This window comes from Eleginops maclovinus, chromosome 8 (genome assembly GCF_036324505.1).
Source record: "Eleginops maclovinus isolate JMC-PN-2008 ecotype Puerto Natales chromosome 8, JC_Emac_rtc_rv5, whole genome shotgun sequence".
NCBI lineage: Eukaryota > Metazoa > Chordata > Actinopteri > Perciformes > Eleginopidae > Eleginops > Eleginops maclovinus.
In genome coordinates this window covers 2,453,437-2,470,860 of record NC_086356.1, presented here as the reverse complement: position 1 = coordinate 2,470,860, position 17,424 = coordinate 2,453,437, and the positions used below count along the sequence as shown (strand labels likewise).

General features: G+C 44.9%; 1 protein-coding gene across 1 annotated transcript in view; it reads left to right on the top strand.

Annotated features, from left to right (window-relative positions):
• megf10 (multiple EGF-like-domains 10) overlaps nucleotides 1-17,389 on the top strand; it is a 38,890-nt gene extending 21,501 nt beyond the window's left edge. The window contains exons 6-25 of the mRNA XM_063890089.1: nucleotides 1,454-1,700; nucleotides 2,332-2,452; nucleotides 3,049-3,185; nucleotides 5,736-5,948; nucleotides 6,786-6,960; nucleotides 7,562-7,682; nucleotides 7,782-7,945; nucleotides 8,092-8,194; nucleotides 8,970-9,116; nucleotides 9,212-9,346; nucleotides 10,191-10,319; nucleotides 10,967-11,095; nucleotides 11,532-11,660; nucleotides 11,833-11,961; nucleotides 12,123-12,341; nucleotides 12,456-12,571; nucleotides 12,653-12,776; nucleotides 13,043-13,087; nucleotides 13,179-13,382; nucleotides 14,000-17,389. Coding sequence (XP_063746159.1) covers nucleotides 1,454-1,700; nucleotides 2,332-2,452; nucleotides 3,049-3,185; nucleotides 5,736-5,948; nucleotides 6,786-6,960; nucleotides 7,562-7,682; nucleotides 7,782-7,945; nucleotides 8,092-8,194; nucleotides 8,970-9,116; nucleotides 9,212-9,346; nucleotides 10,191-10,319; nucleotides 10,967-11,095; nucleotides 11,532-11,660; nucleotides 11,833-11,961; nucleotides 12,123-12,341; nucleotides 12,456-12,571; nucleotides 12,653-12,776; nucleotides 13,043-13,087; nucleotides 13,179-13,382; nucleotides 14,000-14,166 — 2,954 coding nt within the window. The 3' untranslated portion in view covers nucleotides 14,167-17,389. The remainder of the gene's footprint in view (nucleotides 1-1,453; nucleotides 1,701-2,331; nucleotides 2,453-3,048; nucleotides 3,186-5,735; nucleotides 5,949-6,785; nucleotides 6,961-7,561; nucleotides 7,683-7,781; nucleotides 7,946-8,091; nucleotides 8,195-8,969; nucleotides 9,117-9,211; nucleotides 9,347-10,190; nucleotides 10,320-10,966; nucleotides 11,096-11,531; nucleotides 11,661-11,832; nucleotides 11,962-12,122; nucleotides 12,342-12,455; nucleotides 12,572-12,652; nucleotides 12,777-13,042; nucleotides 13,088-13,178; nucleotides 13,383-13,999) is intronic.
• The last annotated feature ends 35 nt before the right edge of the window (nucleotides 17,390-17,424 follow it).

Here is a 17,424-nt window from a genome sequence, read left to right as displayed (position 1 = left end):
ATGAAAGACATCTAAAACTAAACATGTGGTCCCACACAGGTTTACCCGTTTACTGCGGCTGCACATGCTGAGGCTGCCATTGCAAGCGGTGGTTGGAAGGCCGGAGCCGTGGCAGAGCTCGTGTAAATAAGGCGGGGTCTGATTAGGGCTGAAACCCGACAGCCAAAGGTTAATGAGGAGGCCGTAGCCCGCGTGACCAACCTATAATTGAGAGTAAATGAGTCTGTTTGTACAATCAGATGGTTGATGGGGAGCCAGCTTGGGTTTCAGACTCTAAGTTGGTTCAGGCTAATAATGGATTAACATGTAAACAATCGAACTTGGAGCTCGACCATGTGAACAGTCAGAATACAGTCAGGTAGGCTGAAGTGCTATCCAGCTCTTATCATACTGACTGAATTGTAAGTAAAGAGTGTGTAAACTAGACAGGAATGAGGAGTCTGCATGGACCAATACGCTGTAGGTTCTGGCACCTATTGTCTGTATAAAATATAGCATCTATAACACCATCATCATACTTAAAGCAGTGTCCTCAGTTTGACTTCCACCGCAGTGTTAGACCCACTTTGTGATCAGGGTTTGCACTTCCAGTGGTTTGAAAAATGATGAGAAGATAACAGAACAGACAATCATGCGACTTATCCCAAACTTGCATCTGATGTGCTTATCTTGAGAATTGAGTCACAAGGGATCTTCTGTTAGGTCTTCCTTGTCTGGTGCTTGTGGTAGACACAATGAAAGATTACCCCAAAGTTTTATGATAGAAATGTACAGTGCGGGTCCCCAGCACAAAGGACCTGACGGATGATAGCTTGCATATTATGGATAATTAGCATAATTAGCATACGTTGCGTTAATTGGCATTATAGCCCACTGTGTGGACAATAGTTTAAAAATGGCTTAGCCGATTTCTACAATTTCTGAGTGGTTTTAGGGGTTATTGAGGGTGCTGAGTCCATGCCTGATATTTTCAGGATAACAAGTGCCATGTTTGTACTCTCTGTGGGCTGATTTTGATTAATTTTGGGCCGATTTTGAAGATTTAGGGGACTTATTAGGCAGATTATCTATAAAAAGAAATGGTGCACAGTAGATGTAATAATGTTCATCTTGGGCTCTCTATGTCCCTTACCCACTACTCATGGTAGTCCAAATCAGCCCAACGAGAGTACAAATATGGCTTCTTTCTGGTTAAAACCACCATTTTTGATCCACAAAATGTCAGAAATTGATTCAGCTCCGTCAGTTTCTATGTGCTCAGGACCCGCACTATACATGTCTATCATAAAACTTTGAGGTACTCAACATTTCCAGGTTCACTAAGCTGTTAACGTGACTGTTAATGTACCGTAAAAGCCCTCCTGAAGCTTGGAAACTGTTACAGAAATGACAATCAGTGCAGAGAAACCCTTCATTTGACACTAAATCTTGATTCTTGTCCGTCTCCCTTCAGCCTGTGACAGTGACCGCTGGGGCCCCCACTGCAGCAACCGATGTCAGTGCCAGAACGGCGCCCTGTGCAACCCCATCACCGGAGCGTGCATCTGCCTCCTGGGGTACAGAGGGTGGCGCTGCGAGGCCCAGTGTGAGGTGGGCACCTATGGAAACGGATGCCAGCAGAAATGCCAATGCCAGAACGGAGCCGCCTGTCACCACGTCACCGGAGAGTGCAAGTGCTCACCGGGATACACCGGAGCGTTGTGAGTCCCAGAGTGTGTGTGTTTCCTGTTGCTCATCCCAACACGTGTTAGGTGTGGGGAGCAGTCAGGTTTGTATTCTTTGCTGCTGGATGTGATAACAAGCGTCAACATGTCTTTCCAAAGCCAGTTTGTCAAGTAGGTTTGTTTGAGGCCAGAGTATGAGCCCATCTTTTTCTATAGGTTGACAAAAATGATATCGAGCCCTTTTTGCACATATCGTTTCCCCGCTCGTTTCAGTTAGGTGATACAGTATGAGTTACCACTTTAAAGTACACTTGCATCACCATTAGCCAGATGACAATCAGATTGCAACCTCTCTAGCTAGAAAGTCATACATTATTCTTACTCCTTCATCACGTGGCCCTAATCATCTTTGAAAAATTCACACTTTTTGTCTCCCATTTTTTTTTCATACTTCTGATTTTGTTTCTCTTTTTGAATTTTGGCCTAGCATATCATTCAGCTCTGTAAAGTACGTTTTGCTAATAGGTCCAGGTCATAGTGCTAACTTGAGTGATGCTAATGAATCCAAGAATTTCCTTATTTCAAATGAATTATCTCTCATCTTCGGACTGAACCTTCCAGCTAGTTTTATGATTGTTGTATAATCTCTATTTCTTTTTCTTCCCAGCTGTGAAGACCTGTGTCCTCCAGGTAAACACGGGCAGCAGTGTGAGGAGAGGTGTCCGTGTCAGAATGGAGGCGTGTGTCACCATGTGACCGGAGAGTGCGCCTGTCCTGCAGGGTGGATGGTACGACCACTACGCTTAGTTTGAATTCTTACTTTCGTTTATGATTATTTTGAGAGTGTGCGGGCAGGGGTATAATACATGTAGTGCATCATGAGCAAAATCTTATGTCCTACAATAGGTGCATTCTGCTCTTGAATTGTGCTTACGCTTCAAATAAGTCACACACGCTATCTTCTGCTAACATGTCAGCATGAGCAGAACCAGAGCAGAGACAGTCCTGATAAGAGGGGAGGAGGGACCCGCTCCTTTAACAGATGTGATAAAGTTAAAAGGCTCACCGACTGGAGGCGAATCAAAGTCTCTTAAAGCCCCTATCTTGAAGTCATGGTGGAAGGAGCTCTGAATTCTTGTCAAGAATTGTGAAGTTGAAGACTACAGAACAGAGCTCCGATTAGGAAAATGAGGTCATGGTTTTCCTTGAAAGTCACACACACACACACACACACACACACACACACACACACACACACACACACACACACACACACACACACACACACACACACACACACACACACACACACAAGAGCATTAGAAAAACATAAAGGCATGCATTCAGAGAACATCAACAGCGTGCGTGTGTTTGCTGTGTGCAGGGTACAGTGTGTGGACAGCCGTGTCCAGAGGGGAGATTTGGACAGAACTGTTCCCAGGAATGTCAGTGTCACAACAACGGCTTCTGTGTGTTGTCCACGGGACTGTGTGTCTGCAGCCCCGGATACACCGGAGAGCGGTAAGAGAATCAACATCGCGGTCAGAGAGCAGCCGTTTGGAGGCACTGAATAAATAGCAGTAATAATCACACATACACGTCCAACATCATCTTCATACGGCGGTGGGAGAAGTACTCAGATGCTTCACTTGAGTAAAAGTACCAATAGATTATTGACAAGGTCCAGCATTCAAAGTCTTACCTAAGTTAAAGTAATCATTGTGCAGAAAAACAGCCTTTATCTGTGAATTCAATTGTACTTCTAGACATTTCTGGATAATATTGTGGCATCAAGTAGCATTTTACTGCTGCTTTCTGTAAAATATTTCAATAATTTGGATTCTTTTGTGACTTAAAGAGTTAGTTCATTAGTTTAATTTGTAGACATGCATTTAGTTTAAAGTAGACAAACATGTAGGGGAGCAAAATGACATTATTTCCCTTTAAATTGTAGTGGAGGAGTAGCATAGCATGGAAATACTCAAGTAAATAACTCAATAACGAGTAAATGTACTTGGTTACTTTACCTCTGGGTTTGGCATGATTTACATATTGTTAGATGTGTTGTTTGTGGAGTTTTCAGACTGTGTTCCCAGAGCCAGAAATACATGTTTCATAAACACATTTGTTTGCACATTCATGTGGTGTTTCATAGAAGCAAAAGGCATCTTTCACAAAATGAAAATAGCTCATCCCCATTTAAGTGGACGGTATTTATAGTAGTGAATTTCTCAGGAAATATTCTAGTTTAATGTGTCTTTCACTTCAAGTCAGGCGTGTGTTTATTCATGAAACAGTTCTAGATTTGTTTGAACACTTAGTGTATTTTTGAGCCCTATAAATGACTCACGAATCCTCCTGCAGAATATTGTTTTCGTGTCATTCTAAGATCAAATATACTTTGTAGATCCCAATTTAGGATGTTCATTCCTCACAGCAGCATGTCAACAAGGTGTTCTGTGATTATGAAATAAACATCACATAAAAACATCTCAAAATAGAACTTAAATGCAAAATAAATGAAGATTATCTGTCAAATATAAACACTATGAAGGGCTACAGCTAATTAAATATAGAACATAAAGATATTAAATCATGCATTTGTCCCAAACATTGAGGCTCGTTTCTCACAGACAAAACGACCTTGTTGTCCTCACTGGACCTGATTATGATCTGCTTAAGAATCCAAAGGGAAATCTTCTGTGTCTGCTCGACTCTTCCACATCCTGGAGAGAGAAACCAGCACCAGGAAGCCCAGTCAGTGTTTTCACAGACGGATCTGAGCGCAGCGCCACGCCGGGATTACAGCCCATATAATTAACAATATCAGAGAGCACACACCATATACTTAGTCCGACCAGCACCGAGCCAGGAATAGCCCGTCGACTGCCCTCTCATGAGTAAATGCTGGGTTAAGGGGGGAGCCGAACGTCACAGGCCCAGCCACTGCTCACAACTGGGCTGGTCAGGCCACACCCGGAACCACTGAACCGGGGGGGATTATCTGTCAGAGCTTTACAAGAATGTGGATGTTAAAATATCTGCAATAACGACATCAACCCCAACGTTTCATGCTAGAAATGCATCTGTACGGGTCCCCTGCAGCTCATAGGAACGGCCGGGTGCTAACGTGCAGATGTTGCGCAATGAGCAAAAGTTGCATTCGTTAGCATAATTAGCATTATAGCCTATGGGGACAATAGTTACAAAAAATGGCAGATTTTCATTGTTTCTGAGTGGTTTTCGGGGTTATTGAGGGTGCTTAGTCCATTTCTGACATTTTCAGGATCAGAAATGGCCGTTTTAACCAGAGAGTGGCCATATCTGTACTCTCAATTGGCTGATTTTGACTACAATGAGTAGTGCTGCTACTATTGGATAGAGAGAACACAAGCTGACAATGACTACCTCTACTGTGCACAACTTTTCTTCAGATAAATAGGCAATCTGTCCAATCTAAATGATCCAGAGTCCCCTAAATCTTCCAAATCAACCAAGAATTAATCAAACTCAGTCCATCGGGAGTACAAATATAAATAAAACTGCCATTTTTGACCCTGGAAATGTCAGAAATAGACTGCATCCTCAATAACGCCCAACATCACTCCAAAACTTCCCAACTCGAGCAAGCCAAACTGCTTTAAACTGAGGAATAGAAGCATTTCAAGGCTTCTTTATAAATCATCTTAAGGTTTAGGACAGACAAACACAACATAATTGCTTGATTACTTTGGACCCTTCCACATCTGTTTAGCTTTTCAGAGCATTTCATTTTCTAACCCAGCCTGATTTGGTGGTCAGACTGATGTGAGTGTGTACTGTAACCAGGGCAGAGGTAATGAATCCCCTCTGAATTCATTTATAAACAAGTGGTCTGCTCTGCTGAAGCTCTGCAGTCTGCATACAGTCCTTTATGTTTTTGTAAAAGCAGTAAGCTAACTAAGGCCCTCCCTTGATTTGCTTTAAAGCTTCAAATTATCATCTTTCAGGATGCATAAGAAGTGCTGTTCACCTCCTCTTCTCACATCACTGATGGATAAACTGTGTGTGTGTGTGTGTGTGTGTGTGCAGGTGCCAGGAGGAGTGTCCGGTTGGTACTTTCGGTGCCGGCTGTGCCAAGACGTGTCAATGCAAGAACAACGGAAAGTGCTACCACACCAACGGGATGTGCCTGTGTGAGCCCGGATACACAGGGGAGACATGTGACGTCCGACTGTGCCCTGAGGGACGCTACGGCCTCCGCTGCGACAGGAAGTGCCCGTGCTACGCCCACAACACACGCAGGTACGCATCACACACTGTGCATCCTGCGTTTAGTAGACGGGGTTAATATTTTGAAACATTTTGAAAACCAATTGTTGATCAGTTGCTTAAAACGTTCCAGAATGATGCCTTTGTTGGAAGATGAGAAGTGATGACTGTCAACATGAGACACACACACACACACACACACACACACACACACACACACACACACACACACACACACACACACACACACACACACACACACACACACACACACACACACACACACACACACATTTATTTTGTCACATTTCAGGATTATGGATCACTACAGTTTTTATTGTTCAAATCTGAATCTTTTTTATTGAGAGATGTCTGGCTGTGTGTGTGTGTGTGTGTGTGTGTGTGTGTGTGTGTGTGTGTGTGTGTGTGTGTGTGTGTGTGTGTGTAGATGTTGGTCCCTGCAGGCAGCTGTGATCAGTTAGCTGAACAGCTGTCCTCTGCATGTGTCTGCAGAGGACAGCTGTCCTGCTGCTGCTCAATGGGACTGTGTGTCAGGTGGACCAGCTGTCCGTCACACACTGCCAGGTTCAACCTGTGTCAGGGAGGGAAACATCATCAGGTCCTTTAGTAACAGTCCCATGAAGCTCTGAGCTGTCTAAGTTCTTTCTTTCTGAGTGTCTCTATTGTCTTCTTCCATGTTTATTATCGATTGTCAACGTGTAGAAAATGTTTCACTAGCTTTGGGTCGGACCAGTTGGGTTCAGGGTCTTAGAAATGTGGCCACAGTTATATATAATAGACTTACAGCAGCAGAAACTAAACAATAATGAAGTGCAACCCCTAACCACGGTGTGTCCACTCCTGTCACAGCTGCCACCCGATGTCGGGGGAGTGCACGTGTCGGCCCGGTTGGTCCGGACTCTACTGCAACGAGACGTGCACCCCGGGGTTCTACGGGGAGTTGTGCCAGCAGGTGTGCCGGTGCCAGAACGGTGCCGACTGCCACGGCGTGAGCGGAGAGTGCATCTGTGCTCCGGGCTTCACGGTAAACACTCCTCTGGATGTCGTGTGGGACTCAGTATATGGGCTCATCACCTCCAGACTAATTTAGGATTTGTGATATCTGGCTATAACCAAACATGACTTGACTCTATTGCCAAGAGCCCATTCACCTTAAAAGCAGTGGTGCAATCTTAAGGTGCGATCAGTAAGAACATGGCTCGTTACTACCCTCTAGTGGCAGCAGTAAGAAGTGTCATAAACCAAGGTGTACCCTTACACTACACACACGTCCCCTCTGTTTCCACACACGCTGATCCTCACTGTGTTAGTCATGGAAAGATCAGGGCTTAGATGTGATAAAGGCACATTTCACACAAATTAATCCTTAAACATTCCTTAAGATAAAGAACAAATGGCTCATCCTGGCTGCTTGACACCTGCTCTTGATGCTGCTCTCAATTTCTGCCATAAAAAAGATGGATTAAAACAATAACACACAGTATGTCAGGGTTGTTCTTTGATGCTGATTTGGGATAACAAAAAGGCATCAGAGGGGGAAAAGGGTCAATATTCTTGATAGTTTATAAGGATAGGCGTGATGAGCTTGTGGGTCAAACTCAAATTCTACTGCTTGATCGTCTCAGGGTCCCACCTGTTCGCTGCCCTGCCCGGCAGGAACCCATGGAGCGGACTGCTCCTCCACCTGCAGCTGCAAGAACCGAGCTCAGTGTTCACCTGCGGACGGATCCTGCTCCTGCACACCAGGTGAGCTGAGGAGGGAGAAGAGACCTGATAACACATATCTGTTCTATTCTCTGACAGTGCATCTGAACTAAGGCGTGTGTTTGTGTGGCTGTTGATCAGGCTGGCACGGGGTGGACTGCTCCATCAACTGCCCCAGTGGGCGGTGGGGTCTGGGCTGTAACCGGACCTGCCTGTGTGTGAACGGAGCTGCCTGCAACGTTCTGGACGGCCGCTGTAGCTGCGCCGCGGGCTGGAGAGGAGAGCGCTGCCAGCTGCACTGCCAGGTGACACACACACACACACAAACACACACACACACACACACACACACACACACACACACACACACACACAGTGCTAAAGAAACACGGTACTAAAACATGCCTGCAATGTTGTATTGACTTGTATCTGTGGTTGCGTTGCTCCTCAGGACGGCACCTATGGTCTGGACTGTCAGGAGCGCTGTGACTGCAGCCATGCTGATGGGTGTCACCACTCTACGGGCCACTGCCGCTGCCTGGCTGGATGGACCGGTAACAGCCCATAATGATTACACTGTTCTCATGTGTCAAATTTAAGTTTACCGTGAATAACTTTTTCACAAGACAAGCTAATTTAGTGTAGTAAATGTACTCCACCTCTGATTCTAGATAAACAGTTACTGATATTTAGCTGTCAGCTTCAGCCATATCAAGCTTTGTGTCACAGGGGGAGGGATCAGTACCAAACGTTCAGATGAAACAGGGCGGGTATAAAAGTATGAACAAAAAGACGAGCTTTAGGACATAAAAGCTGTTCCAAATAAACACTAAAAAGAAGGAGCAGGAAAGTCAAAGAAAAGGAAAAAGGTAGCAAACATAAATGAGTAACAAACCAGGACAACTCCAAGGACCCACGAGGGAAATCCAGAATAAAACAGAAAAGAAAAGCAGGAAACAAACTGAGGAAACAAAGGTGATGAACTGACAGACAACACTACAGGGAAGACAGGCTTAAAGACACACAAGGAGAAGCAGGTGTAAAGAATTAGACAATTAAACAGGAGTGAAAACACAGAGACAGGAAGTAAAAAGACAAAATCAATAATAAAAAAAACAGGAAACCAAAACTAAGATTTGAGTCCGCGTGAAGAGACTGGAGAAGATCCTTTTCTGCACTGGTCACAAGTGTGCTCAGTTGCACTCAGTTTACATTAAAATGTATGTGTGTGTGTGTGTGTGTGTGTGTGTGTGGTGTGTGTGTGTGTGTGTGTGTGTGTGTGTGTGTGTGTGTGTGTGTGTGTGTGTGTGTGTGTGTGTGTTCGAGCAGGTATCCACTGTGACAGTGTGTGTGCAGAGGGTCGCTGGGGTCCGAACTGCTCCCTCTCCTGTAACTGTAAGAACGGGGCGTCCTGCTCTCCGGACGAGGGCACCTGTGAGTGTGCTCCGGGATTCAGAGACACCACCTGTCAGAGGAGTGAGTCTCCCCACACACACACACACACACACACACACACACATTCTGATCTATTTGCTGTTTAACTACATGCAGATTCTCTGTGCTTCCTGCAGTCTGCTCTCCAGGATACTTCGGGCACCGCTGCAGTCAGACGTGTCCTCAGTGTGTGCACAGCATCGGGCCGTGTCACCACGTCTCGGGACAGTGTGACTGTCTGCCGGGCTTCAGGGGGGCGCTGTGCAACGAGGGTGAGTTTCCCCCAAGGCGACTCTGCTGTGTGACTAACGCGCTGTGGGCCGAGGCCGCTTCCTGTCCGGATTATTCCCAGAAGAGATCTTCTATAGAACGATTTATGATGGAATTTCCCCGTAAAAAAAAGCCATTTAACACGCTTCTGATTCACACTCCACAAAGCAGCTTAACATTCGAGACCATGGATATTAGCGTGTTAAAATGGGACAGGCGAAATCCAACTATAATCCAGTCGCTCCAGGGAGGAGAGCTGAGATGACAGAGACTCTGGAAACGGAGGTTAAATGGGGTCAAGGAACTATTTTACTTTCTCCGATCAGATTTGATTGTATTTTTGGTTTTCTATTTATGTTTCTTGATTTTTGCAATTCTAAAATTCCCTTTAAGTTGGATTCTGAGTCTGATTCACACACACACACACACACACACACACACACACACACACACACACACACATCTAGAGAGGAATATATTATAAATATGATGATCTTAAAATATCTATAACAGGTCGTTTTTCTGCAGTATTTTCAGCTAAATGTACTTCAATTATCAAAGTTAAGGTTTACAGAGAGTCTTCTCACTGTATTATAGAATATTATTCAAACAACAAATACATTCTAGGTGTTTTAATGTGTGAGCCAGCTGGTGAATTAGTAGTACAGTACAGCACCATGTCTTATATATAGCTCACTATGAGAGGTAAATACATGTAAATGCACATCATTTGCCTCCAAAATAGCAGTGGAGTAGAGGTTAGATAAGGTACAAGTTTGTCAAAGAGTCTCTGAGTAAAATACTGTGACTTCCCACCCCTGACACACACCCCTGTCCTGTCCGCAGTGTGTCCCAGCGGTCACTTTGGGAAGAACTGTGCGTGGAGCTGCAGCTGCACCAACAACGGCACGTGCAACCCCATCGACGGATCCTGTCAGTGCTACCCGGGATGGATCGGCAGCGACTGCTCCCAGCGTGCGTTCACACAGATACACCCTGTTACGATATGATGTTACTGTGATAGGAAATACTTCAGGAAGCTTTTGAAGTGGCGTCGATGCAAGACGACTGTGGCTGCGAGGGAGTGCGGTCGTCTTTGAACCAGAAGGTTGTGGGTTCGATCCCAGCCTGTGCAGTCAACCAGTGGATGTATTCTTGGGAAAGATACTTAAATTGCTCCTTATGGCACGGAGTATGAGTGCTAGATCCCTAGAGCAAGTGGAACTGCTCTGAATGAATGACATGTGATGTGTAAAAGACCCAAACTGTAGGCTCCCTATCAAACTCATGCAGAGGCTCCTCTTAACACATATGATAATCTCTCCAAAGGACATCAGTATCTAAAACCATGCTTAAATATGAAGGGGGTCTTCCTCCTTATATACCGTGAGGCGTGCATGTGCCTGAGTTCTTCGTTAGAGTCGAATTTAGAGATAGTATCTGCATATTTTTCTAAATTTGTGGAAAAAAATCCCAATAATTTGATCAAAAAAGAAAATGATTTAGAGATAAATCTGTCCTAATGAGATTTGAGGGTTCGATGATCCCACCACATCTTTTAAATATCATGCGTAAACACTAGATATTTGAAGCGCTCACCTGTTGTTGTCTCTGTGTTGCAGTCTGTCCCCCCGGTCAGTGGGGGCCCAACTGCATCCACACATGCAACTGTCACAACGGAGCCTACTGCAGCGCGTATGACGGGGAGTGCAAGTGCACCCCGGGGTGGACCGGCCTCTACTGCACACAACGTGAGTCACACACACACACACACTGACTTAACTTTGAGGTATAACAGGAGGCAGCGGGTATTGAAGGCTAGAGTAAATGATTGTAATTAGTGCACACAGATCTCATCTGAAGGCTACTGCCGCGATATATATTATGTCCAGCAACTCCCAAGTGTTTGCAGCCTGCAGGACAAGGCTACGGTTTCACAGTGGGCTCAATGCATGCTACTTCTAAAGCTCCTTCATGTGCTGGGCTTGGCCTACAAGTTACAGTGTTTAGTAAATCCAAAGACACTTTCAGTGGCGACTAGGATTGAGAGTGTGGTTCTTTTTCCTCCTTGTTATCATAAACTTTGTGTAAGCATTTCATTTATTCATTCGAGGGACACGGTATTCATTGTGTTGGCGTTGATGTATACTGCTAAACAACCTGCATTTCAACTATGTGACGTCACAGGCTGTCCGCTGGGCTTCTACAGTAAGGACTGTTCTCAGATCTGCCAGTGCAGGAACGGAGCGGACTGTGATCACATCTCGGGACTGTGCACCTGCCGCACCGGCTTCATGGGACGCCACTGTGAACAGAGTACGTGCTTCAGTTTAACAATCTTGTGTACTTCATTTCTCAACACTCTAGGTGTCTACATCTCAGCTTACATGAACTATTGTACACATCATTGAGAATGAAACACGTTATAGAATACAGAAATGAATAGTGTGCTTGCTTACATCTTGAAAATGAAACTTGTTTTTTGCAGAGTGTCCGGCTGGCTCGTACGGTTACGGCTGCCGTCAGGTCTGTGACTGTCTGAATAACTCCACGTGTGATCACATGACCGGAACATGTTACTGCAACCCGGGCTGGAAGGGGGCTCGCTGTGACCAAGGTGAGGAAACATCAATAACAAGAGGAAGGAGACTCAGTGTAATTAGTTTCCCTTGGATAATCCTCGTCTCCTTTGACTGAATAACTACTTTGTCCGGTTTCACTTTCCTTAAAGTACATTCTGAGTGAACGGGCTTTGACCTCTGACCCCCCTGTCTGCAGCTGGTGTGGTGGTGGGCAGCCTCAACAGTCTGACCAGCGCAGCCATGCAGGTGGACACGTACCAGATCGGCGCCATCGCGGGAATCATCGTCCTGGTGCTGCTGGTGCTCTTCCTCCTCCTGCTCTTCATCATCTACAGGAAGAAGCAAAAGGTCAAAGAGCCCACCATGTCGGCGGTGACCTACACCCCTGCCCTGAGGGTCACTTCTGATTACACAGGTACAGCACAGGTTGCATGTCGGATCATCACTTAAGAAATTGGGATAGGGGGAAACAAATGCACACTTGATTCTTGAATTGCTTTTAATGCTCTTGTCACCTTGTCCTTTTCAGACGCCCACCCTCCAGCCTGCGAAGGACACCCCAGCAACTACTTCTCCAACCCCAGCTACCACACTCTGACCCAGTGCATCGGCCCCCAGCATGTTAACAACGTTCCATATGGACCGGTATGAAGTTGAGACCATAAGGAGAGGCTTGTGTGCGTCTACATTCATTTTCTAACTGATGTTTGTCTCGTAACTTCTCAGCTCAAGAACAACCAGCTGTTTGTGAACTTGAAGAATACAGAGAGGAGGAAACGGCCTCCTCTGTCTGAGCACAGTGGCACACTGCCGGCAGACTTTAAGCAACAGGAGTGCTTCAATGAGCTGGGTGAGTCATGTGACACATTCATTGATATCAACTGCAAGCTGGTATCTTTGTTGGCTTCCATCCATAGTGAGCGTCTACCAGAAGATGTTCCAGCATTGCAAACTGCAGCACAGAAAAGTCCTTCTTAAATCTAATGCCAATAAAGTGACTGTCCTCGTTAATCCAAGTGCATTCAACGCACTTAATCACTGCTTTATAATCAATGGACTGGAAAAATGTGGCTCTATCAAGTGTGTTCACTGACTTCCCATTTGTCTTCAAACCAGGAGCCTACGGAGTTGACAGGAGGTACATGGGGAAGTCGTTACGAGGTAGGTCCTGCAGTCACACACATAAATCCTGGACTGCTCAGGTTAATGCTGGAGTTCCCCTCTCACTGGCTCCTCTGCACCTGTCCTCCAGATCTGAAGGGCACGATGTATCACGCCAGCTCCTGCTCCATCAACAGCTCTGAAAACCCGTATGCCACCATCAAGGACCCCCCGCTGCTGACGGCCAAAAACACAGAGTGTGGATACGTGGAGATGAAGTCCCCGGCCAGACGGGATTCACCTTACGCCGAGATCAGCAACAGCCCCACCCATAAGCGCAACGTCTACGAAGTTGGTGAGGGACCTAAGGAATGAATGGAAGAAGGGATCTAAGAAGGGAGGGATGAAGGGTCAAAGGGATGAATTCGATGTAGGGAGGGGGGGAGGGAGGAAGTGTCAAAAGGATTAGGTAGATATTGGTGTAGGAAGGGAGGGATGAATGGATGACGAGATGTAGGGAGGAATACATGGAAGAAGGGATATAGGGAGGAATACATGGAAGAAGGGATATAGGAAGGGAGGGATTAAGGGTCAAAGGGATGAAGGCATGATTGGAAGGGATCAAGGAATAGTTAGATGAAGGGATGTAGGGAGGGAGGAATGAATGGAAGAAGCGATGTAGGGAGGGAGGAAGTGTCAATGGGATTTGGTAGATAGGGATGTAAGGAGGGAGGGGTGATGGGATGAGGAGAATAGGGATGAATGAAAGAAGGGATATAGGAAGGGAGGCATGATTGGATGAATTGGATCATTTGCACCCTTGTCCTTAGACATTCAAAGCGACCCCCCCCCCCCCTCCTGAACCCCTTTAACACACCATGTGCCGATTTAAAGCTAAGCTAGTGCTACATAGTTTTCCAGAAAGTTAAGGCTGTTCAAATAAGATGCCAACTCGCCTATCTTTGATTTCAGAGCCGCCTGTAAGCACCATCCAGATGCCCGGAGACAGCAATGGACACGCACTGTTTGGTCAAGATCTGTACGATCTACCGAAGAACAGCCACATCCCGTGTCACTACGACCTCCTGCCGGCCAGAGAGAGCCCCCCCCCAGAGCACAAGGAGCTGGACAATGAATGATGGCTCAGAGACTCAGTAGCTCTCTCCTCCAGGCTCACTGTACACCCACTTGTCCTTGTTGTTGTACTTTGACTCCATCATTGTAGATTTGTATCTTGACGTTTTTTTCTGAACAAAGTGGGTTTGGAGGTTAGCTTTGAGGTACAGCTGTTATTTTTTACAGCAATTTATAAAGTGCGATAAAGTCTTCGTAGGTCATTCCACATGTCTGGGAAGAAAGGTCTACGTATGCTCTGACTGCCGCAGTTCGTATGATGTGTTGTCCCATCCGTGATATCTGTCTCTCTGTTCCAAATGTTAACTTTTGGCGGGCTGAAACGCCTCCTTCTGACTGCCTGTCTCCAACAAATCGGTCTTTCGCTTGTCTCGTAGTCGTGACGCGACAATTCTTACAAACCACCACACGCCGTTGAAGCGTTGTGGTGGTTTAACGTACAAAAAGTGACCTTCTCATCCCTCCGCACGCTGTCTACACCTCGTAAGAGCGGGATTGTTTGGAAAAGTTACAGGACCTGTGGTTTCAGATGTCGTTAAATCTTCTATCAAGTGAACTAAAGCCTTTCTGATGTTTGCATATAACATTCAATAACTGTCAAATCTCTATGTTCGTAACAAAGCGATTAGAAGAACTGCTCATGTTATTCCGTATTAGCAACTTCATCAAAGATTAGATGTCTGTTGAAGTTTCGTGAGGAAGAGTAGTAGCATCAAGCGGCTGAGAGTGTTCGATGTTAACCAAAGGTCCGTTTTGTCAGGGTAGTTCAAAGCTCTGCTAATAATCTGTTCTGACAACAACAAACCTTACATAACAAATATCATATCATACCTCTGGGACACGTGTTGCCATTCCCAGTAGTATTCCCAGTTCATCTTCCGACCAGTCGATGCATTAGAATGGATGCTTGCTGTACTGCACGGATTTCTGATTTGATTTCAAGATTGATTTGTTAATCGCAGTTTATTCCCTATCATTATAAAGGGTGTGGCTAGTGTTAGCAGGACCGCTTCGACCACAGTGTTGCATCAAATGGACGACAGCCATTGTTAGCTAGCTTTGCTATTGTTTACGGTACCAAATCATTACAAACTACTGCTCTATAAAATAAACGGTGGCTTCTTTCTGACACCTTTTATAGAGGTATGTTTCTTAAATAGGGACCAAAACCCACAACTACAACTTGTATTTGCATATTGCTGTGCTGGATACGTAGCCAAGACGGCAGTCGCTGAGTGTGAGAAGACTCCAGACTCTACTTTTTGACCGTTACGAGTAGCGATACTTGTAGTATAGTGCTCTGCAGTTTGCCGTACTTTGCATTGGTATGAACTCATGCACTCAAAACAGCAAATGGTAGTACAGAAGACACATAACAAGCGATAATGACATCTGTGTGACACGCTAAAAGAAGAAAAGCTACTAGATATGGTACGTTTTCATTTCCGTGAACACGTCAGATCGGTACTTGTGTGATGGGTTGATGATAGACATGGATTTGGTTAATGGTCTCAGAAAAATGCTTCTGGAAATACGTTTCTTCTGTGCTCATTGTTTTGATGTCCTAAATAACTTGAATGGAAAGACATAACCTGGGGCTTCACACTGACCAACCTGGACTTTAAAAACCTTGGTACACATTTCTTCCATTTGCTAAAGACCCGTCTCATCAACAATATGCTAACTTTCACCCTAAGAACTTGACAATCTGTCGCCCGGCGCTTCCTCTCATCTCAACTTTAACCGTGTGAGGCTTAGTCTTGGATATCCGCTGTATTTACCAAACTAGGACAAAGGAGTACGCATTATGGACGTTCTCTCTTATTTATGTGAAGATGTTAATGGGTGATGAAGATCCCATGCATATTATGGGAGGCCTCTGTGTGTTTCAGCAGGATTATTCCCAGTAAAAGTCTCTTTATTCTTTTTGTGCCAGGTGATTACTGCACCCCTTTATACATTATGTCTATACCAGCTTTGGTTTTCCCCTCCTGTGCGCATGAAACCTTGCTTTATTATTTAGAATGCTGTGTATCTGGTCAAGATTTTTGCTGACTCTTGCTTCTTCTTAATTGCTTCTTGCACCAAATACCAAAGAGGGCTTGCTCTTCTTTTTGGTTGTTCAGCTCCATGCAGTAGTAAAATGGTGGTTACCAAACTGGTGCTCGACCAATCCACGTTGACGGCACTGCTGGTGACCTTTGCAAGTTCCTGAACCTTGCTTTTAGTGTCACCTTCTGAGCAGTGCTCGAATATTCCAGATGTGCTTACTGTTGTTGTGTTGCTTGTCAATCTTTATAGACAACGACAATCCCCGGAAGAACCTGGAACCTTGTTTTTCCTCCCGATCAAAGCCTAAAGTAGTCCCCAAAGCAGGCAAAGTAACAATGAAGGAGACCAGTGTCTCTTTCTGTTTCTGCGCTGGTGAGCAGCTACTTGTAAATTCCCTCAATCGTTAAAGTGTATGGTTTGGTGGCGAGAGTTTCCCGCAGTAACCATATGAAGACTTTCACAATGACACCAGTACGTCTTTGCCTCGTCCCATAGTACCATACTATCAAACAGCCCCGTACCACCAATAAACCAGCCATCTGTACAATAAGACCTAACACACTGTGCAATGAAAGGGCTAAACATATCTAATGAAAGGAAAGCTGAAGCTGGACTTTGGCCCTTTTTGAAAGGAACATTTTACATTGATTATCTCTAATAAACATCCTGATATAGATGTTGCTTTGAATGATTGTGTGCTTTCTGTTTGTCTTTCCTGTATTCTGAATTGCTTAAAATGTCAACTCGTCTTAAGCTATTCTGAGTTTATTTGAAATGTTTGTAAAATAATGTATATAATTTGATCAGTTCTGTGTAAATCTTCACCCTGCGTCTTACGTCTGCGATTGAAAACAGCGATACATGTAGCATCTGGATTAGTACAAAAACAACGATTATGAAATGATGATAGATGTTGGACTTCCTCTGTGCTCTGTTCCTTTACTTGTCTACCGGAGTACTGTGTATTTAAAGGACCACTGATGTTTGCTCTGGAAGGAATGCTTGGGATTCATCAGATTGATCTGTTTCTTGACTCTTAATCGGTTTCCCCCAATAAGGTGACAATGGTTTAGGCACTGGGCGGGTTCGATTACACTTTTTGGGTTTTGATTTTTTCATTATAGTGCTTTTTGTGCAAATGCTTTGGAATAAAATGACATAATATGATACAAAGAATTGCTGTCAGGACATCTGTGACCACTTTACGCCAG